The sequence below is a fragment of the Hypomesus transpacificus genome, chromosome 24 (assembly GCF_021917145.1).
Source record: "Hypomesus transpacificus isolate Combined female chromosome 24, fHypTra1, whole genome shotgun sequence".
Lineage (NCBI taxonomy): Eukaryota > Metazoa > Chordata > Actinopteri > Osmeriformes > Osmeridae > Hypomesus > Hypomesus transpacificus.
Window position 1 is genome coordinate 2,545,646 of NC_061083.1, and position 24,275 is coordinate 2,569,920.

Below are 24,275 nucleotides of genomic sequence, written 5' to 3' on the forward strand. Positions count from 1 at the left end.
CAGCGCTCCAACGGTGGCATAATTAGCCCATTTATTCATCAAACAGCAACCGGAGCCTGAAGGGAGCTGCTAGCAAGGACCATGGGCTACGGTGTCTGTTTAGGGTTCAGCGGGCTTGGTTTTATCAAAGGGCTTTGTGGAGGACTGGCTGCCCAACAAACAAAGGCGTTGTCTTCTCTGAGCGCAAACCTGAGAGAGGGCCGAGTGACCTGGCCAGGCCGGAACGCAGAAGACTCGTCAGCTCTGGTGAGTTTTCCGGAAGGGTGCGTCTCTATGGCACGACGCGGCGCTGAGGATCTGGCAGACTCGGAATGTCACGCTTCCCACTGAGACTGGCATTTGGAGAGGGTTTTCAGGGCCCTGGGGGCCCCGTGTGCCAGGGGCCCCATAACAAGCCATATCCCAAACCCTTGTCGGGGAGGAAACAGCACCCTGAGGAACCTAGAGGGGTGGAAAAACACTGGAGCACACGTCACCCAGAGCTCAAGCTTAGTAAGCGCACGCACTAACATGGCGCTCGACAACATCCAATGTTTTGAGTTTAATAGTTTACACGTTGATATAACGTCCACGTTCGGTTTTCATTAGCAGAGTTTGTGAGGGTAACGTTTAGTTTTCCTTGCGTTCATTTCACCTCCCAGCTCCTTAAGATGCACACCGCCAGCATGTGGAACCGAGCTGCTTCCTTCAGACTAGCTGCCTGTCAGAGTTTTGATAGAACAACGGAGGAACATTCCAGAACTGTAACAGATGTTTAGCCCCCTGTCTGCCCTCTGCGTCCCCTTGTCTGCCAATCATCTTAGTTTTAGATGAGCCATTATGCTAATGGATTGAAGAACACACCCTATTCCAGTTTAACAAAAGGGCTGCCAATTAAAAACTAGTGTTGCTGTTTCGTTTGTGAAAAAAAAAAAAAAAGAAGAAAAAGAAGAAGAAAAAGACGGAGAGACAGAGAATTTACTGCTTTGTAACTATTTAACTGCCCAAAGTTCGCCATGCAGTTCTGTCAAAACCATTCAGCACAGATGGATTGTCGGACAAGAGATATTCGGAGGGTTTAACAATAATGAGCGCCACGTGACTGCGCCGTTCAAATCGAGTCTGCCATCCCTGATCCTGGAGCTGCAATCAACACTGTGCCATCTGCAACGCGGCAATTAACGTAATTGGTGTACATTACATGCTTATAGCCGGGCGCGTTCTCCACCCACTATTCCTCACCTTAATAGGATGCACTGCGGATATGCTGCGAGAGCGTCACTCTTGATTGGACACGGAGAGAGAGGAGCTCGGGATAGGTGGGAGGAGCGAGGGTGTGTTGGCGTCCAGGTGCAGGGGAGGCCAGAGAGCAAGCGGCCCTGGCTCTCTCTGACACGACCACCTTCTCAACACCTGGAGCTGGGGGGCCGCGTGACGGACACCTCGGTCGAGCTAGATGGATCGCAGACACCAGGCAGACGACACTCAGGGCTTCTCCAGCTGCTACGCCGGCATAAATTGGACTTGATTAGAATTAATCGCACCCACATGAGTGCAATTTGCAAACAACCAAAAAAGACACGGAAATCCGGAGACGCACGCTCAAGGCTCGGGTTTTAGACAAAGAGAACTTCAGTTTGACTCTGAGATGTCTATTGAGCACACTGTATGCGTAGAGTACAAGAAATACGTCTTGATGCATTGAATTGAAGGTTTGTCAATGGTCCCTTTTGCAATACTTTTTGAAATTTGACAAATGACTCATCAAATACAGTGGCGTATGCAAACTAGAACCGCCGAAAGTTAGCCTTCTTTTCATTTCCATTTCCATTTAGCAGACGCTCTTATCCAGAGCAACTTACAGTAAGTACAGGGCCCTGAGGCAAGTAGGGTGAAGTTCCTTGCCCAAGGACACAAAGTATTTTGCACGGCCAGGAATCGAACCAGCAACCTTCTGATTAATAGCCTGATTCCCTAACCGCTCAGCCATCTGACCCCCCAGCATGCTATGGAGGGATGAAGTATGAGTCATGTTCAGCTCGTATCTAATTGTGTCACGTCATGGGTCTGGGGCTGGGCCATTGTTGCTTGAAGAATAAATTGGGTAATTCAATTAAAGTGCTTCCCAAAGACACATCATAAGTGATGGAAAACGACTCTAACCCGGACCTGAACCCTGTGTCGTCCCCCGCCCCCTCGCACCATCCTCCCCCGCCCCCCTGCCTGACAAATAGATGACGGGGTATAATTGAAACACATTGCTGCCAGTGTAGGTCAATAACCACGATCCCTCCCCCTCCTTCCCCCTCGCCAGCGCCAGATTAAACCACTCTGTTTTATCTATCCACACCCCGTCCCGTCTCGTCCAGCCTCCCCACCACAGATAGCGGGAACGTCAGCTGCTTATCCATAAAAGTCTCCCTTATCTTTGAAATAAACAAATACATAAAGCACAGTGGGCCGCTCCCCGTCCAAGCAGTTAAGGACTACTTAGTTTAAGGCAAACAAGCGGGCAGTGTTTTGTTTGACACGTCAATACCGGATGAAGCGAGGCTGTCAGTCTTGAGCGCGTTCAGCCTCTCACTTTGTTTAAGCGAGGACGGGGCGGCCATGTTGGTCGACAGCATTGGATTCGCTCGCTGACTTGACTTTGAATATGTCCTTCCTTGACCTTGAAGAAATCGCAGACCCACAAACCGATTAAAAGTAGATCCCGTTCGACTTTGTTTTTCGCGTTGGGTAGTACTGTCGGGTCTGGAAACCATGAGGACAGTGTAAGATGCGAACAAAATAATGTCCTTCAATGTCGGCGTAAGAGTGGGACGCGACGGATTGCAAGGCCACTGTACCGTCTCTTAAGCGATTAGCCTTCGTAGCTTCTTTGGACAACAATTCAGGACAATCACTCTGTTTGCACACGATAAACACAGATAGGATTAATTAGCTTAAGCACAAGTGTAATATGAAGCTAAAATGAACGATTATGTGTATTTAAGACCAGACATGACAAATATGCCAGCCTAAATTAATTTGATAAACAAATGGGAAAAGCAGGGTTAGAGTTGAAGGGTAAAAAAAAACCCTCCATTATCTCCTACTCTTCGCTGTGTGCTTCAGTGTAATTATACGTTGGGTTAGATGGAGTTAATTGAATCTGCTCCATCCAGTTTGTTTACAGTTTAGCTGGAAGGATTTGAAGCAATAATTCCTGACTTTCAACATCACACAAAATAGTGAATGTGCTCCGAAAATATGACACTCTGTTTGTGCATGTCAACAGTGTGTGTGTGTGAGTGTGTGCCTTCGTACTTCATTAATGTTCGTGCATGATTGTGTGTGCCTACCCCACAGGAAAAAGACAGCAAATTAGGCATGGATGGGTATTCAATTAAGCCCTTTGTCAGAAATGTATGTAGGGTGGGGCAGGGTACCCAGTACTGTAATCCTTCCATGCCCAAAAAGGTGGCAGGTCTATTGTCTGACTGACTGATGAAAATTGTTTACAGGCGTGCTAGACCAACAGATTAGACTGCTATTGGGGGGCCACGATAAGGAGCCAGCCAGCAGTGTGTCAACTGCCTCCTCTTCTCCCGCTTGTTTTACCGGAGAAGGAGTCAGCTCAAACAATGCCTTTAATCCATTCCTGCACACAATGAGTCCATCTGACATTACGCTAGGCCCACACACACACACACACACACACACACACACACACACACACACTTCTACCTTTGTGTGCCAGTTCACCGAGAGAGGAGTTCACCATCCAGCTCAGCTCATAACACACCACACCCACTAGCGGTGTCAGGTCAGGGTGTCTTGCACTGCACCCCTCTCAAAGTAACCAGTTTTTCCACTCATAGTGTTTTTGTATGGCACCCTGGTTAAGTGTTGTGACAAGCAGCCATGGTTTGAGATGCATCGCAGCATGTTATTCAAACTGATTCAGCCCAAGGGGTACCAAAACACTGTCCCTTCCATGCCAGGAGAATGTCCTTTACAATATTCTGAGAATACAATTTGATTTGTGTTTGCAATGTCATTGGAAGGGGTTGTGTAATAACAGCTCCAAAAGATACAATGTACATGACTGCTCATTGTGTAGAATAAAACATGATTACAAGGTTGAAAATTAATGGAATATGCTGAAAAGGCTTCACTGAATAGCTCTCATTCAGGGTGCCTGGAACCTGAAATGCAGGACATTTTGCCCTTAACCAAGCAAATATTTCTATGCAAAACATGTTCTTAACCCGTGAATTTGTGCACGAATTTCAAGCACTCCTGCACGGCATTATTTCATAAGAGTTGGCTCCCGTGTCACATGAGGCAATATGAAATATCTTAAACTGCACGGTTTAATAGGAAATGGCTATGGCAGGTCAGTCTTTCGCAGAGGCCGTAAACAGACCATAAATACTGGCTAAAATGGACTGAGAGGATGCAGAGTGACAATCTCGCTGGTCTCAGAGACAGATATATTGAGCCATATATGCCTTTACTACAACAGATGAAGTTATCAGCATAAAACCTAGACCCATATTACCCATTTTCATCTTCTTACGAGAGTCCTCTGACCAGATCATCCACTTCCTTCCATCAGGGGCCTCTACACACGGGAAGACCTGTAAATATCCATGTGACCCTAGACTACAGGGTCACCCTGGGGTCACCGAGGGTCATCCCATTAGATAAAGTACCCCTGCTCTCGTGTGGCAGACCCTGTGTGGGTTGATGGCGTCGAACTGCAGACTAGTGGAGTGCTGAGCTCAACTACAGTACGTGGAAAAGACTATCAGCATACTGTGTCAATATGTACATATGTTGTCATTCATTTCATGCTACATAAGGTTATAGTATTTTAGAAATGTTGAGTACAGACACACAACAACATTACAGAATCCTGGATTTCTTTAAATATGATCTCTCTCACACACTGCCTTATCTGCTGAGAGAAATACAATATATTTTATGATATTGCACATAATACATTGCACGTGAGGAATCAACAGGTGTGTGTGTGTGTGTGTGTACAACATGCATGGACCACCTCCTGGAAGCATTGATCACCCACGGAACAGGACGTCTACTCTACATTGCCAGAACATTCCACCAACAGCTGGCTGTTCCAGGGGCAACTGCTTATTTCATATTGCTTAAGTAAAAATGATCATTGCCAATTAAATGGCCATTAATTGTGCAAGCATAAGCATGGGATGCTGCCAGATGTTTATATAGGAGAGAAAAATAGCCCTTCTTATTTATATTTCACTAATAGCCAGCAGCATGGTCTCCCTCCCTCCCAGACAGAAAGCATACAGTAATTACACATGAGCACATGCATCCAGAGCAACACAGGCATATGGAATGGGGAATAAACACACACACACACACAGCTAAGAAATTATATAAGCCAGCATTTATCACAGGTGGGCGAAACAAGGGAAGAGACCTTGGAAAACAACTTCATCCATACAGATTTGCCATAAATTTATCTTAATAACACAATTCATTCTAACAGAATTTACAAATATATAAAAATGATACCACGACTGGCGTAAGTTAAGTTTCAAACTTTCCCCCAATCCTTTAACCCAGATAAAAGCCTTTCCAGCTCTCTCTCTTCCTCTCTCACTCCTCTACGAGGGTTGGATGATAAATGGGTGTCATCTGCTCGCGCAATCTGTCCAGCTCTATGCTGACCCCACAACAATGGCCAGGACCCCAAGTCTGCGCCCCAGACCAGCAGAAAGAGCTGAATTTAGTCTTTCCGTGTCCGGGGCCTGACCTGGGCACAGCCTGCAAAGTCTCCGAGCAGCACATTGTTATTCCCCTAAGCTGAGCCCCAGACCAGCCTTAGCCTGGGTTTCCAGCGACCAGCATCCATTGCAGGTGTCATCAGCCGACCCCTGACCCCTCCCTGAGCCAACCCTATTAGAGCAGACAAGTCCTGATGCCGGGCGCCTCACCCCTTAGCAAGGGGAGCTGAGCTAGCCAAAGGTGCAGAGGCAGTTGGTGGAGATATACACTCACACACACACACACCACCAAAAAAGAAACAACGAACAAGAAAACACTGAACAGACTGGAAGAGGAAACAATAGATGAATTCCAGAAAAAAGTGAGGTTACTCAACCATTTCCAAAGCCCATGCATTGTCGTTATTCTATTTGTCTTCCACCACTTACACCGTAAAATCCCATACGGTATCATCATTGCTCCGGTTGTTGCCTCTTTCCCACAAAATAACACATCATTGGACAGATAGCATCAATTCAGCCAGCTGTAATCCGGGCACCACCGGTTGTATCATTCATTCAATTTCACCCAGCGGCAACGGCAAACACAGTGCATCAAGATTACATGAGAGAGGGGAGATAGAGGGGAGGGGAGTGGGGGACAGGAGGGGGGGGGGGTGGTGGAGGGGGGGGGGGTGGCAGGGCAGAGAGATGGGAGGAGGTTGTATCTATCATTTCATGTTGCCCCTGCTACAGCGACAGATCTGATCCGGCAGTCCTTTGGCTGTCTTAACAGAGAGGCTGGCTGTCAGGTTCTTGGACAGAGGAGAGCTGCCTCCAAGCTGGGCCAATCAGCCCCTGCTCTGACAGGGGCTGGTCAGAGTGGATTTGTGGGGGTCGCATGACTCCGACGACCTCTCGATGCGGCAGACGGGGCCGAGGCGGCCACGCTTGTTTTAGCTAATGCAATTAACCTTGTGTGGTTCTAACCCCCCCTCCAACCCTCCCACCCCAGATTAGCTGCAGGGACGAGGAGAGAGAGACAGGGGGAGAGAGACAGAGAGAGAGAGAGAGAGACAGAGAGAGAGAGAGAGAGAGAGAGAGAGAGAGAGAGAGAGAGAGAGAGAGAGAGAGAGAGAGAGAGAGAGAGAGAGAGAGAGAGAGAGAGAGAGAGAGAGAGAGAGAGAGGCAGAGCGAGAGACGAGCGAGAGGTGGAGACTTTGATGAGAGGAAAAAGGACGTGAAATTTGGGAAGTGAGCAGGAAACAGTCGTAAATCAAGGAGAGAAATAGAAAATGGAGAAACACAGAGGGCTGGAAAGGGAGGGAGAGAGAGAGAGAGCAAAGGAGGGACAGAGAGAGAGAGACAGAGAGAGCGGGCAGGGGAGAAAGAGAGGGACAGAGAGAGAGGGAGAGAGAGGCCAGGAGGAGCTTAACATTTAATGATAGGAGCTCCAGGGGCCGGTAGGTGCAGGCCGGCTGTAAGTCTGGACGGGAGGTGTCCCGCCTCAGGGGAAGAGGGCTTCACAGCAGCGCCCCTTCGAGAGGGGATGGGGGAAGATGAAGAGGCGGTGTCAGAATGCCTTTTAATGGTCAGGACTGTGGTTAGTTCCTCCGACTCAGGCCTCTCCCCCGTGGCTGTGAGTCCACTCCATATAACTAGCCATAATTCAACTCATTTGGCAGTTTGGGGTCTCCGAGGTCTGGGGATAAAAAGTGTGGGGAGGCCTAATGGCAGGAGGAACAGCTGAGGGCACGTCTTCTGAGATCTCAGCAGGAGAACATTGCTGGAACAGGCCCATTTCTGGAACAGAAACCACCACTGGCCATTAGCTACTGAGGAGGAGGAGGACCTTGTCGGAGAGGAGGACAGAGGCATGCCAACGTATGAGCTCTCTCACTGCGGTATTGTTGCTAGTGTGCGATATGAGCGAATGAATACCCCAGATACGCCCAAATGAAGGAGAAAACAATCCAAAAAAAAAGACTGAATCTCATCTTCTTTTGTCTATCGCAAATAAATAGCAAAATCCTCATCTCGCTCTGTGGGCTACATTGCACTTAACAGTCTTTCCCCTGTAACTCTAGAAGAGCAATTAAGCATCAATAAATGCATGGTTGGTGTTTGTTTACTTCAGTTCACTGCCCTTACCAGTCTTGCACCCTGGGCAACATGAGCACAAGCCAGAAGCCATGAGGATTTTTGAGCTAATTACTGAGCCTAAACCACACGGAATCATCCAGAACCTTCCAGTCATAAACAATAGGTTCAAAGCAAAGACAAGAGACGTGACCATTCTCTCCAATTTCACACACAACACACGCACGCATACGTATAAACACACTCGACAACTGCTTGCGCATCGGCTCGTCTAATCTAACGGTGTTGATTAGCGATGATGGGGGCTAGCTGTCTCTGCAGTGAGGAAAGGGGGGAGGGGGGTGTTACTGTCCAACATGACTACATCTGTACTTAACAGACATGAATGAACACACACACACACACACAGTTGGTATCTGCAGCTTCACAGGGGGGGGAAGTGCCTCCTGAGGGGGTTTAATTGAGAAACTGGGAGATGGGGTGCACTACCTGACCCTTCTGTGTTGGGGCATGTTGGACCCCCTCCCGATCCAAGCCTGGTGTTCTCCCACCACAATTAAAGAGTGTTGAGGCACATCAAAGTATTATGAAATATATATATATATTTTTGTACTACTGATGAGAGACAATGAATGAACATAGTTCATTCTCATTTATGGTGAAAATATAGATGGTTGGCTAACCATGTGCACATTTACTTATGGTGCTAGCATTGCTGTTCATGTGTAAATAGTGCATGCATTTATAAACAAACAGAACAACCTCTTCATGGTATTAAAAGAGACCGTTGCGAGTTCATCTCAAGCCACCGTAGCAAGGACACTTGCACAAACACAGCCCCACTCTTGTCCACATCCAAATAGTCTCCACCAAAACACAGCAGGAACAATGTCATTGTGTGAATCCCACACTGACTGCCCCCTCCACAAAAGGAAAAAACGCATGGCGACTTGGTTTTCGAATGCGTATCACACACACAAACACACACACACAACCCAAGGGCAGCCTTTGTGTTCGCCACACTCATTACCGGCCAGACGACGACATCTCCACACATATGTGCTCATTATTTACAAAGCTGAAACGATAATACTACAATGTCTGTGTGTTGCTTCCAAAAGTATTCTTCTCCAAAGATTGAACACCCCAACACAACTAGCTTCTGCATTTCTAGCTCGCATGCTGGCATTTTCACAAGACGGCTCGTAGGGCCGAGAAGAAAAGTTGGATTTGACCAAAAGGAGAGATCCCACAGTCCAAAACGGGTGTAATTTAGAGATTAAGACCGTCAGCCGCTTAGGGGACATCTATATGATGTGAAGGTTAATGATAGACTGACGTCTGTAATGGTGGTCGTCACCGCGCGGCGTTGCAATCAGCTCCGCGAGGGGAAAATAAGTGGGTCACCAGACAAGACCTTGATTAAAATCACTGTGATTATACCGTGGCTTCAGCTCTGATTTTGCTGCTTTCCCCAACATCTGTCCCTGCAAAGATGGAACCCGGCAATATGCGTTGGAAAGTACGCACCGGGACGACAGACGCATGCGACCACACCACCACATGACCACATTCCTCTGCACGTACACACACACGCGCTGACTGACAGGGCGCGCAGACATCCGAAACCGCGGTTGTCTCTCTCTTCACCTCCCGTTTATGACCGTTCGTGCCAAACTAGATGTTCATTTCGGTTCATTTCTAAACGTGTCTTTTCTCACATGTACTAATGCCAACCGTAAATATATAGTAGACCATGGCATGGCTGGACAGCTCGGTTCCCTTGTTAGCGCTGGTGTGGTGAGTTGAATACATGCCTCAAACATGGCCAGAGGAATGGTTGCTCCCAAGACGGCCTTGAGCCCCAAAACCGCCACATCTGCAAACACTGGACTAAACATGGAGTTCATCACTGAAAGACGAACACCCTGAAACCCACACAAAGCTCCCGTGCACACAAACATATGCATGTTTATTCCGAGCCAATAACACGCAAACAGTCGAAACAAAAGCACGCGTTGAAGTGGATCTCAGGAACTGCTCAGAGCTGTCTACAATCGTCTGTAATACATTTAATTCAGTATTTTGTGATAGACTGCAGCAGGAGAATAACTGCCTGGTCAATACAGAATAATGTTTCTTTCCTGCTCCTGCCAAGTTGAGTGGGAGTATATCTGAGAAACAAAGCAAGAGCAAAGAGAATGAGGCTTGTGCCATTTAACAGCAACGTGAAATCAATATACAGTCTGAAATGGCAGGGAAAAGCATCATTGTAAACCAGTTATTGACGTGTAAAAGTAATTTACACTTGCTGGTACAAGACCGATCATGGCAATATTTATTTAGCCGGCAAGCTGGCGGAGGGAAAACAGCACGGCAGCTGCAGCTCTCACCAGATGCTGGTGTTACTATGTCCGTCCATCAAAGCACCCCCCCCGACCCCCCATTCCCCAAACGGTTTGTTCCTCCCCCCCTTTACCAGACAGCCTTAAAACAACTGTATAATTAGAGCCGCATCTGCCACATCGCTGCTGTCCGTCGCCGTTTCGTTCAGGGGACTTGATAAGACATTAGAAAACACCTTGACACACCAGTAAAAACACCAGGACCTACACAGATCCTCCACTGCAGAGGCTGCAATTATACTGTAAAGGAAGAAGGGTGAAGCCACAACAACACTGTGTGCAGTGGACATGAATATAGCTGATTTCAAAAAAGGGTATAGCATTGCTACAATAAGGATTATACATTTAATGGCTTCCAAAATGTATAAAAGAACGGGAAAAAAGCAGGGTGCTGTGATGGGCACTTTTCAGCCAGAAGTCCTTCTTACACTTACACACACACACACACACACACACACACACACACACACACACACACACGATGTATATTTTAATACATATTTATACTATGTATGTAAGTAAACAGAATGCCATTGTTATCAGAAAAAGGCATGGAAATGTGTCCTCATGACAGCATTTTTTATTTATTTACGAAATTGTCAATTCTATCCCGAAAAAAAAATGACGTCGATGACAGATGCCTTTTAATTTTCAGCTCAGCACTATTTGGACATGTTTAATTGATAGATCTCCACAGGACATAATAAATCATTTACAGATTTACCTCTGGCTTTGATCAAGTTGAGGTGACCATGTTTCTGCCCAGAGTCATTTGGTGTGGGGAGCTGATTGAAGGCATGTCAGAGCATGCTCTCTGTGATTAGCATAACACACTGCTAACACTCCCAAGCACTGGTAGAATTATCACCTCCCGTGCATGCACGCACATACAAGCACACACACACACACACACACACAAATAGCACAACTAGATGTATTTTTAGGAAGCTTGTATAGGAAATTAAATAAGGCATCAAGAATAATTTGAATACTTTCAAAGTGTACAGTTTAGAAATACATCATAATTCAATTAATTGAATTGCCATTTACTATGCTGAAATGAATCATGCCATATAAATGGTACTGAACTTAAGTAGAAAATTAATTCTCTTGTTTAGAAAGTGCTGAACAGACATAGCCAATGAGTCTTCTATATTCAACAGATATAAAATTCTAAAATGCAGGCTCCCTCTAGTGGACAGAGATGAAACCATCTCTCTCAGACAGAAAACCTGGTCCTGGTTGGGAAAGAGGATAGTGAAACAAGCAATTTATTTTCTGTACAGGGGACTGATGCTTTGTATTGTGAACAATGTGATCCATCCGTTACAATTCCCATTCTCTTGATTACAGAACTGCGGTGTGCATGGAACATGTTCACGTAGTTATCCTGTACATTCGGAGTGTTTTGAAAAGCTGTTGAAGAACGGCATCGAGGAATGATCTAGAAAGTGTAGGAGAATTCAGGCTAGTACTGGGGGGGGGGGGGGGGGAGGAGGTTTGCAGGATGAGAAAGAATCAGAGGAAGGGTTCACTGAAAGCATCATCAGTGAAGCGCAGTTAGGGTTGGGCGGGGGCCGTGGGTAAGCTGAGGGGTTTGGGGGGGGTTTATGGAGAGGAGTGGGGGGGGGATGGAGACGGTGAAGGTTCACACGCAGTACCACAGAAACCCCCCCTAGCTGGGTCTGCCACGGAGGAACGGAGATGCCCAGGGAGAGGGAGAGAGAGAGAGAGAGAGAGAGAGAGAGAGAGAGAGAGACAGCAGGAAAGAGAGAAAACGCAAAGAGGAATGATGAGGGGGCGAAGGCAAAAAAAAAAGAAGAAGAAGAAAATCAAGCATCAGCAGAAAGAAACAGAAAGAGCAGGAGGCACTCTTCAACTTTCACTTCCATTCCCAGCTGTGTTACGGGGCGAAGGATAGCCTTTGAGGAGCTTGTGGCAAAACACGAGTACACACACTGCCGGCGCGAGCACACACACACACACACACTACATCCTCTAGCAAAGTGCAACGCTTCACTGTCTGACCTTTTCTTGACATCGCTTTCCCAATCTCCTGTTCGAATGTTTGGGGTTCTCGGGAAATATATAGAATTGTTGTTGTTTTTTTATGATTGCGCAACGCACCCTCCCTCATCACGGCCGCTCCCTCGTCTGTGAAGAAGAGGACAAACAACAACAGCAAAACAGCGTCTGATACAGATGTGAGTCATTTGGCTGTCGCCCGCCCACGCTCCCTGTCTGCCGCATACGGGCCGGGGTCGGCAGACATCTGTGGGAGGAGGCGAACAGCCCCAACACGTCAGCACCGCCTCACTCCGGCAGGAGAGTCAGAACGCTCGTGAAGAGGAGGCGCCAGGTTAAGAGTCTGCCGTTCTGTCTCTTTCTCTCTCACTGTGTCTCTCTCTCTCTGTGTCTCTCTCTCTCTCTGTGTCTCTCTCTGTGTGTCTCTCTCTATCCCTCTCTCTCTGTGTCTCTCTCTCTCTCTATCCCTCTCTCTCTCTTTGTATCTACTGTTTTAGTCACGGTGGTTCCCGCAGGTTATTTTTTTCTTCTTCCCTCCCCCGCCTAGCATTATCCCTGGGGTGTTCTCAAGGGGCCTGGCAGATAAGCCACTTGAAACGCATTTCCTAAAGATCAACTCACTCTTTATATGAACTCCTCCATCACAACTTGTCTGTAAGAAAAAGTGAAAAGAGAGAGAAAAGAAGGGAAGTCTTTGAAAGTATCCCTCATAGCGTTCCCCTAGATGGCTGGCAGAAGAACAAGATGGGAGGGGGGGGGGTCCCACAGAGTGACTCAGGAAAACTAGGCTGTGGTGTGTGTGTTTTTGGAAGTCGGGTTGTAGCAGGAGACCCAGCTGTGGGCTGCGGGTGGTGTCAAGGTCTGGGTGAGAAAGTGTCGTCTGTCGTCTGTTTTGTACGACCGCAGCGTGTTGTCAGGGCCTCAGGGCATGGTCTGGGCATGCATAACTCGGGAATGGCTACCACCTCCAAAGTTCATGGTTCTGCAGTACTGGCTCTGTGGTACCACTTCCTCTACAACATCCTCTGACACCTTGCGTCAATGATTTGGCAACCTGCCTGGAAGAAGGCAGCCATTATTGACCCTCAGGCCGAGAGGAAAAGCCCAGTACATGAATTACTATCCTACTGCAGCCTGCTCTGTCAGCCAATTATGTCAATTATACCCAGAATCCCCTATGGTGTTTTCATTAGACGTTAGACAATTCCAGCCAATGAGGCGATTTGTTCCACTATTTGTTTACCGACTGTGTCTGTGGCCAGGAGGGAGAACAATATCTGATATCTCCCTCTGCGATCAGAGCATTCGGAATCCTCCACTGCTTATCTTCACCTGGCTCTCTCATTGAGGTTTAATCTGGTCACGGCTACTTAGCAGCCACTATCAAAGGGGATGAACTGAGAGGCAGTTATGAGGGGGAGGAGGGGGTGCACATGCAGATAGTGAGTGGGAAGGAGAAACAGAGACACAGAGAGAGAGAGGGAGAGAGAGAGAGACAGAGAGACAGAGAGAGAAAGAAAGAGAGTGGGGGGGGAGAGAAGTGAAGAGACAGAGAGACAAGCCACTTGACGTCGCCCTCCTCCTCCTCCTTCTCCTCCTCTGCTCGTGTCAAGAACCAGTCACGTGTGAAAACTTGCCTTATAACTTCCCTTCCTGTGACTAGTGGCTGGGAGAGTTTGACAGATCTGTGCGCCGCGGAGACGTCGCCCTGCCATTTGGCACGCCATGCGCGTCTGGTGCGCTGGAGACTGCCTGTCAAACGCCTGAGTCCGCCCAACAGCCAGGGACCCTACGGAGCGCCAGATGGGCCATTAAGGTAGTATTAATGTAGATGCCATCGCTTTTTCCTCCTCTGACTGGGACATGCTCTTCGAACTGCGAGCAGCTGCTGCCATTTAATGCCACAGCTTCCTGCTAAGTTTGGGCCAACTGGCATGGGCTGGGTCTGCCCAAGTCCTCTTCCCTGTTACCCGATTATACCTGAGACTGGAGGTTTGACATATTTTAAAGTGAAGCGATTGAGAACTTCCCGATTCCAGATGACTTCCGTGGATACACACTGTAAAGGCTGTATCATGCTGGGTGTCTTACCCATCTGTTGTCCCTCACTTCAGCACAATATCAAGAGGTTCACTGTAGCATTTCAGTTATGTTGTGCCCTACTGAGTGTTAATATCATGCTTTAATTGAGAGAGAATTGGCTGTTGGCAAGAAACTGAAAGAAGGTTACACAAACAGCCATGAATAAATGTTGTAATCAGTAATATTCTATTTGGTTAAGTGCACTAAAATGGGATGCTTTGAGATCATTATTCAAATCACATTGTCAAAATCCTATTACCAGACTTAGTTTTCCACTAAGAAAATGTACACAATTACAGTACGGAATTACACGCACCAAGAGCTTATTAAACCTCTCGGATTCAATGTGTGGAATGGCAAAGCATGCTAGCAGTCTAACTAAAGGTCACAACCACACTATTCTCACTGTATTGGATAATAAAGCAAATATTAAGAACAAAAATGTTGATAAAGTGGTAGATTGACCAAAACTAGTAATGATAGATTGGGAAGCTAAGATAGCTTAACAAATTAATTGGAAATATCAGAATGACAAACACAACATTGTGTTGAATGTCATCGCGCTTTTTGTGTGACTCTCTGCCTTTGACTATATTCAGATGACAGATCTTTTTTTTGTTGTTGGAGAAGGCGGAGGGGGGGCAGGGGTTATGGGTACTGTATACAGGCCTACTCCTGCATTCTTCCCAGTTCCTTCTGAATGACAACAAAAGAATGGCGGAAGCTTCCAGCATCTCCCTGCCTGCTAGCATGTCCTCGTCTCTGTCACCCTCTCCAGGGTGGCTTCTGTGAGGGGGGGCACCCCGCCACTCTGAGCCCCGGCCCCTTCCGACCACACGTGGGTACAACACAACAGCTTCGGTCTGAACGAGGGGGTGGGAGGGGGGGGGGGGGGGGGGGGCTGCCGAAAAGGTCCCAGGGGGTAATGTAAATGAGGAGCGCAGGGCTGGTCAGTGTTCGAATCAAACGCACCGCTACCGAAGCGCGGCAAACGCTTCTGGTCCCCCCACCCGTTAAGTGTTAGATATCAAAGTGACACCTTCTCCCATGGCTACTCCTGACAGGGAGCCTCCTTGTCGAAGAATTAGCCATACCTCGCTCAGAGCACAAGTCGTTTGTACGCTTTGGGATACACAAACAGCTTAAATGACAGAACATGCTAGAAACAGCGCCCGCTGGACCCGAGGACACATTCCCGTGGCAGATAAACCCCAAAATACGTTTTTTCTTCTTCTCCATTTAGTGCATCTTGCATCAGGGTACAAACGTTTCAAACCCGGCCGTCTAATGGTGTCTACTACCCCATCTGTGTCAATCTAATTTCAAAACCACTCTTCAACAAGTCTCCAAACAACCTCTACTGACAATGTAAACCAATTTCATCATAATTGATTGAGAGGAGCGAATGCTATTTTGGCAGTTCCACAGGCTGAGCAGGCCAGCTTTCAATAAAGGATATCTGCATAGTGAGGAGGAAGAGACTGGCACTAATCAGGGTTTCTGCCAAGCACCACTGCGGCGCGTATCACCACATAAACGTGTGTGTGTGTGTGTGTTGGGAGGTAGAGATGGGAGGAGATGGGGGGGGGGGGGGAGACAGAGAATGAGACAGGGAGGAGGGAGAGCGAGAAGGAGGGAAAGAACAAAAAAAGGAGAGAGACAGAGAGAGAGAGAGAGAGAGAGAGAGAGAGAGAGAGAGGGGAGAGGGAGTGGGAGAGAATGGTGAAGGAGGGGCTAGTTGCCCAGGAAATCCAACCTGCGATAAATGGGATCTCCTCCTCTTTAGTCACAAGGTGCATGTTATTGCTTTGCCATGCAAATGCATTCAAAGTCGCGTTAATGCCATCCTGCTTTTGTCGGGGAATGATCGTAGTGCCGGGACAAGCAGGCCAGGCTTAGAGCAGCATAGAATAGCAGCGTTACACAGCTAAGGAACGTCTATGTGTGGGTGTGTTGCAAATAGGTTATTTTGGAGGGGGGGGGAAATGTGCGTCTTTTTAGAAGAAAAGGAGAATTAGGAAAGCCCGTGGAGCAGAGAGGTGCACTTGCTCACTGGCAGATTAGCATGAAAGGAAATATCTAATGTTATTTTCCAGAACGGTTAAGAGGGGAGAGAAAAGCTGATAATCATATTATTATTTGTGTAGGAGATCAAGATCAATCAGGGTTACAGCATGTCACAGTTGTACAACATACAATGGCTGTTTTGCCTGCATGGGGGAAAATACACAACCAGCCAGGGAGAAGACAATAGGGTTTTCGATTTCCCATCTGTTCCTGTGACCAGAGTTGTATACCTGCGTCTCGTTTGAACACACAAACACACACACACTCACACATAAAAGAACTCTGAGGTTCCCTTGATAAGTCACAGAGGAGTTATGGTACTCCTGAAGAGTTGCGGTGTTTGCGAATTACATGCAGAGAGGAGGCGGTAGACAAGTTGAACAGAGGAGAGTAGGAATGGGCTTCTCTCCCCTCGCAGGCCTGCAGACCAACCCCAACCCACGGTGGCATTCGAAACAGGAGCCACCAACTACCGCGTTTACAGACGGGGAACAAACACAAAAAACGCCCGAAAAACGATGAACAATACCCTCCAGACGCCAATAGCCGGAGAGGAGCTAGCAGCAGTGACTGTACACAAAACACTCCTGACCGGACTCGCGTCTCTCCCGTCAGGCTACGCGCGAGGAAGTCGTTTTCGCTCATGCGGGAAGGGTGCCTTTCTGCTAGGATCCCCGTCAGGGGAGTGGCGAGTGGGAGATTCGAACTTAATGAGAGCTTTGGCAGCTTGCGAGGACGCCAGGCAGGCAGGCAGGCAGTGATTAACGAAACACTTCGGAGTACAAGGCACAGTGGTGCTCAAAGAAAACAGTGATGATCTCCACTTAATCGCGGAGAAGCCCGGAGCATCTGCCGCCAGAGCAGGGCAGCGGCGCCGGCGAGCTCGCGCTCCGATAGGCTGTCATCTCCAGAGAGCCGCGGCCATATGCTCGGCTCTGCCGCAAACTCGCAGGAAGTAAATTTTCTGACAAAACACGGGGATAAATATGACATTCAAACAAGTTGCGCTCAGTCAGGCTGAACGCGGAGTGTCGTGCCAAGCTGAGGCGGTGCACGTTTCACACTCGAGAAAGGATTTCTCTTCTCTAGTGAAGTCAGCGTGGATGTGGAGACAATGGCTAATATGGGACTACAAGGTGCTGGCCTGCTCAAAGAAACACAAATGCTTAAGCAAGTGTTCACGCATGAGCACACGAAACAACACACACACACACAGGGTGAAGGGCACATGATCCAGATAACAGTAGCGTGACACTAGGCCGATGACTCCCTAGACAACAGGCGAGCTCACATACATCAAGTGAACCAATCTGATAGGGCCTCCGACAGTCATGTTTACACAAGTGAAGTGAAGAGAACCGGAGAGAGGGGTGCCCAGTCCGCTCACATTCACACCCCCAAAGCTCCAAAGAAAGACCAAAGGGAGTCATTGTCCCCGTTTAGGGAGGGGGGGGGGGGGGGGAGGGAGGCGGAAGAGGGGAACAAAAAAATCTTTAAAAAAAAAACAGATTAGCTTTCATTTCTGTTCACAGACGTATACATCCCCACGGTATGACGTTAAAATAATGTCGATCAAACCATTTAATAGGGGCCCTGTCAGAGAGGCCCTCTGTTGCAGGTGAAATGCCATCGCGGGCCGGGACAAAGGCGTCGCAGGTGTGAGCAGGTTCCCAACACCTTATCAGCCACCCGATAAAGTAGATAGTGTTTCGCAGCTCCCAGCTCTCCAGCGCTCCAGCGCTCCAGCTCTCCCTCTCCTGTCAGGAGGTAAGGGGAAACGGGCCTTAGGGGCGAGGTTGCCTGACCCCACATACAGACTCGCCTAACAATACCCTGGATCATATACTTGGGGGGGGGCTGGGGGGCGGGGGGGGGGGGGGGGCACCATGTCTGGACCGGTTGAAAAAATACACCAAGGGCACGGCAGGGGGGGGGGGGGGGCATGGGAGTGGTGGTGGTGGTGGTGGGGGGGGGGTCTGTTTTGGCTTTCGCCCGGGGCCAGTGGAGGCCCACGGTAAGGCTAGACTAGAGGTGGGGAACTGGGCCCCATCCAGACCCCTCTCCTGGCCCTCTCTCTCCCCCGTAAGGCGAGGCCGGTGGCAGTCAGGCGGAGCCCAGGTGGCCTTTCTCATGGAGAGGTGAGCTCCCTGGGCCTGGAGCGCCAGCACTGCCAGGTGGCTGGGCGGATCTGGTCCCCAATGTCAGGGCAGTCCCAGGAACTCGCAGACCTTGTGGGAACCTACGTTTACCCGCACGAACTGGGGGTTGAAACAGGGGGTGGTTGTGGGATGGGCCAAGGGAGTCCAGACAGTGCACTTCTGACAGTATATTTAAATGTTGTCCTTGAAATAAGACGAGGGGGCTACATTTAGATAGAGCCTATTGAAGTGCGTAGGCAGCATCATTCAAGGCGGAGGAAAGAGCTAATAAACAAGCAACACGCAAAGGCTCGATATCCATGCACTCAAGACACAGACTGAAACACACACCACATTAAGTGTGATTCCTTCACCTACAGACGCTGGCGCAGTGGCATAAATTGACTTATTTTGCATGAGAAGGAGAGGGGGGGGGGGGCGCTGGTGTGTGAGAGAGGGAATCAAATAAAATGAGTAGGCAAAATTAAGCTGGATGCAAGTGGAATACTTCACAGGAGAGCCGATTTCATTTCCCCAGCACTTAATTTAGGATTTGTCTCCTTCAGCAGACTGCTACAGAAGGGCTACATAAGGACAGAGAGCGGCAGAGAGAGACAGGGAGAGAGAGACAGACAGAGACAGGGAGAGAGAGACAGAGAGAAGGGAGAGAGAGACAGGGAGAAGGTGAGAGAGACAGGGAGAGAGATACAGGGAGAAAGAAGGGAGAGAGAGACGGGGAGAAGGAATAGAGAGACGGAGAGAGAGACAGGGAGAAGGTGAGAGAGACAGGGAGAGAGAGGGGGAAGGGAGAGAGGGAGAGAAGATGAGAGAGACAGGGAGAGAGACACATGGAGAGAGAGACAGGGAGAGAGAGAGGGAAGAAAGAGAGGGAGAGAAGGTGAGAGAGACAGGGGCCCAGCGCCATGTAGCCTCTGGAGGTATCCAATAGTCACCATCAGACCACCTGGTTAGTTGTGCAGCGTTTCTCCCCACAGATGAATTCTAAACAGAGTTGAAAACATTCAAACAGCAGTGATGATGTTGTTCGTAAAAGGGAACATCAGACTGGATTAGGCATCACAGTGTGGTCTAAAATTGACAAGATGAAATGCAGCGTTAGCAGGATCTCAATTGAGGACACTCCATGACTCGATGATGCTACAGTGTGAGAATGTTTTGGTAGATCTGCACCAATCAAGTTTTTTCCAAGGATTTCAAACGGACAATACAAGATGGGGCACAGTCATACCTGATGTTCTTTGAAGTCCACCTTCCTAAAATCATAGCCAAGCTGGGCGTAGAAGTTGTTCCCAAAGCTGTAGGCCTGTCCTTCCTCCGTCCACAAAAAGGAGTGTCTTCCTCCACAGGCCACGCCCATCACGCCAGGCACACCCCCACAGGCCACGCCCATCACGCCAGACACACCCCCACTGAAGGTCCGGCCTTTCCCCTGACACTGCAACAGGACTTCTACTGGCTGGGTCTTCACTGCTTTCTCCCCGTCTCCAAGCCTGGAAGAACATTATTAAAGGTATCAACTTTTGTTGAATTCATATCCAACTGCACATCTGGTCATGATATATTTGTTGCAATTATACTGTTGTTAACCATCTATTAAGCTTTTATCGTTCTATTAGGGTACATTAGATGGAGACATTTTATGTGTAGCTCAAGCCTAAACATGTGATATCATATAATTAATCAGGTCTATATCTTTATCACAGTATAATTTATTTCATTCATTTTTGACTGATAGTGGTTTATACAGTAAATAATATGGCAGCAAGCCAGAAAGTCAGTGGTAAAATCATCGCTTTCCTGTTGGGTCAGTGTTACAGGAAGTCTGATTAAACAATAACTTAGACTGACGCTCTGGACCAGGTTCCTTTCCCTGCAGAAGTTGCCATAGTAACTGAGCTTGAACCACAGTATGTTGAATTATCTTTGTGGAACCAAATCAACTGAAAGTGAGTCAGACTAACCAAAATAAGCCCGGTTGATTTTGGCAGAGTCCTTCTATGGAACCCTCTATGGGCCCTGGAGGTGCTGAAATAAACACTGACATCTGAAGGAAGCAGTAAAGACCAAGAGGGAACATGGCTTTTGTGACTGAAATCTTTTTCGATGCCGTAGTGGGCGAGGACTGCTCTCAGTCCGAACGGCGTCCAAACAACCAGTTAATCTCCAGGACAGTGAGGTCAGATGTCCCTCCAACCTCCATGACCCATGTGGTCCTAGCACAAGACTTTAAACACAGGTCCGCTGTTAACTACTTGATATCCCCCTTCCCCCCCTACCCCAACCCCCTAGCTAGTGTCATACTCCAGTCCCTCACTCCCGCCCGCCCGCCCCCATCCGCTTGTTTCCTGCGCGTCTGGAAAAATAACTAACAGTCTTCTCCATTATTTCCAACAACGGGGAACGAAAGGTCCTCGTCTGCTGAGCCCACTCCTGACTCCCCCCACCCCCAGGGAGCCCGTATTGATTACAACAACGCTCCAGCTCAGGCGAGACCACACCGGGGTCACCACCATTTCCATCAGAAAGTTTGCAGGTTTAAATTTACACAGCTCTCGCTCTCTCTAACCCCGCCCCCCCCCCCTACCCCCCTCTCTTGCCTCGCTTCCAGGGAGACAAAAAGGAGCAGTTTGTTTTTATTTATTTCATTTCTCCCTTCGCTTCACTCTCTCCGGATATCAGAGACGGTTGCGTAACTGAAACGCTCGCTCCTTTGCTCTGCAAGTGGGTGTCACGGCGCTTGCTGCTCTTCCAACTATAGGCTTCTCGTTGGCCCTCCGGAGTGCGTTAACCCGCTTAGAGGGGTCAAAGCATCACGGTTGAGGGAGAGAAAGAGTATGGAGGTGGGGGGGGGGGGGGGGGGGGGAGGGGGGGAGAGGGGGAAAGATGGAAGCACTTCTGTGAATGTGTTTTCCTGAGCTACGGTGCATTGCCGGTGTGCACCTGAGGGTCAGTGAATCACAGCAGAAGCTCCAAGGCTCTAGAATGCCATTACAGTCAGCCCTTGCGCTAGGAGTGTTTAACAGGAACGCCAGTCGGATGAAAAAACACTGTCTTTTTTCCCTCTACAGGCCAGTCCTCTGAGGCCGATGCAAGTTTAACTGGAACGGGGCTTAGGTATTACTCAGGAAAGCAGAACTCAGGAGCCGTCAGCACACGGTGGACCTGAGAACACGGAGCGGGAACATCTCCTGGCTGTTTCTCTGCTAAAGTCTTGAAGAGACAAAACACCTGATCTATGCATAAACATTTGATGGTAAACAAAGCAAGGCTGAAGCACAGTACAGTCCTAGAGCAATGGCCTTGAATACCTGAATAGTAAGCTAACTTTTGTGATTATGGTACGAGCCATTGGAATTCCATTCCTCACAGCAGTGGCACAACATGATGGTTATAGAAACTTACTGTCCACTGGTTCCATTACCCCAAGCAAAGATCCTGTCGTCAACTGCGGGAAGAACAAAACCGATCAACATTGCATCCATACTTCCAAACAACTCTGACAATAAGACTTCTGTTGTTTGTTACAGCGTGCACAATATATATGACTGAAATCACGTGTGAATCCACATGATTTAAACGTGTTTGTATTTATTCCTCCATTGTTGTGTGTGGGGTGTCCACAAGTTGCGGCGACTTCTGAAATATACACGTCATATACAGACTTAGATCAGACTTGGTGTCACAGCTTGACCTCAACTCCGCTGTCCCCAGAACTCCCCAGAAATGACAACGCAGCACCGCTACAAGCAGTCTCCACGATAGCAAACAATATAACAAATGGATTCTATCAATATCAACTTAGATTATTGAACATTTATTGAACATTTAGCCAAATATATGCATGACTAATATCAAACTGTTGTTAACCGAAGCAATTGTGTTTACCTCTCAAAGCTGGTCAATACTAGATGCAGCATGTCTTAAGTCCAAACCAGAATGACTCAATTAGCCACACCTATTATTCCAAGTAACCCCTCCCACCACTGGCAATTCTATTTGAAGAAAAATCTAATTTATAAGTTGTTGTAACCGAAATGTTTGATTTTACTATTTTTATATCACTATTCATGTTTTATTTGTATACATTCCATTCCAAAAGCTTTTCAGGATTTTTGCTTGGCTTTGCCAAACCTTGGTAATTGCTGATTGTAAACACACCATTAATTTTGGGGGGAGGGGGGATTTCAGTTTCAAATGTATGTCCAATCCACACTCCAAAGCAGAAGGTGGCAGTAATGCATCAAACAGCTGGATGCCAACTGTCAGAAAACAAGAAGAAGCCTCTTCTGTTAGACACAACCAGGTAAATGGTGGAAATAGAACTGGAAGTGGTGATTTGCACAACAATAAATGTTGTTATACTTTTTGATGTGGTATTTTCTTGTGACCTTTGTTGGTCTGTTTTGAATAATCAACCTTAATATAGAAACCAAGCCTGATTTCAGTGACTTTAGAGCAGTGGTTCTCAACCCTGTCCTCAAGGACTCCCTGTCCTGCATGTTTTTGATGTTTCCCTGCTCCAACACACCTGATTCAAATAAGAGGGTCGTTATCTAGCTCTGTAGAAGCCTGGTAACGAACGTGCATTTGAATCAGGTGTGTTGGAGCAGGGAAACATCTAAAACAAGCAGGACAGGGGGTCCCTGAGGACAGGGTTGAGTACCACTGCTTTAGAGTGATTTGAGATGGGTGGTCTGGGTTTGTATTGGGAGATCCTTCTCAGTCTGATAGCTCACTGATCTGTTCTCTGCATGGTCTTGCTCTACACATTAATACATGAACATATTGCACAGGGTTTTGTCCAGAGCTCCAGTGTTTGATTACAACTAACCACTCTCTGGAAAGCACGGTCGCAAAACTAACGCATGTCTGGAAGATGTGCACAGCCCCTGCCACTGCAGTGACAGTGTCGTTAATGAAGCAACCTGAACACGGCAACGCACTGTTACGGGGGAGTGTTATGTCAAAGTTTGACAGACTGTTTTGAGCGCAAAAGATTTGAAACGTGTTCAACTTGAATACGTTACGACGTCACCCAACCTCTTCCTTGCTAGCTTAGCTTATCTAGTTTCCTGGTCGAGGTCGGATGTGTCTGACTGGTGTGCAGAGGGAGTGGTGTGATGTCAGTGGGTGGACCCCTCCCTGCTGGGTTGGTTTGATTAATACTGCCCTGGGAGAGAGTCCTGAGACTGGGGCCACCTCTCTCACACCCTGCTGTAAAATAATGAGCCTTCAGGAGGGAAGGAGGTGCAGTGGGGGGTGCGGGCGAAGCCCCGCGCACAAAACCAACCGCCGTATATTCAAATGAAACGAGGAGAGGAGTTTCCCCCCCCCTCCCTCCAACTGATTAGACTTGTCTGAGTGTAAGAGAGAAAGAGTCTCCCATTCCTCCTTTTGCGTTTCGCTGTCACCCCTCCACTCTTAACAACCCGACGTGCCACCATCCTGTCTGCGCACGCTTTCTATAAATACCCAGGAAGGCCTGCCGTGAGGTTGGTTGGGTTGGAAGCACAGACAAGGCCCCAAAGTCTCATGGGAATCCAGCAACAGCCAATAGCGTTCGACTTTTACTCATCAAGCCAGCCTGGCCTCATACATTATAAAGCAGCCTGTGTGATTTACCTAAGGTTGTCAAGAAGAGAAAAACTTCAGGCAAATGCAGAGTAATAAATTGTAATCCACGCTGCATATGTTTGACTCGCGACCCTTGGCATTTTGCG

General features: G+C 48.0%; 1 protein-coding gene across 1 annotated transcript in view; it reads right to left on the reverse strand.

Annotated features, from left to right (window-relative positions):
• The window catches only part of LOC124486869 (teneurin-2-like), a 127,365-nt gene extending 107,420 nt beyond the window's left edge, over positions 1-19,945 (reverse strand). Inside the window, 1 exon segment of the mRNA XM_047048748.1 lies at positions 19,784-19,945. Within this exon segment, the coding sequence (XP_046904704.1) occupies positions 19,784-19,945 (162 nt within the window).
• Positions 19,946-24,275: the final 4,330 nt, after the last annotated feature.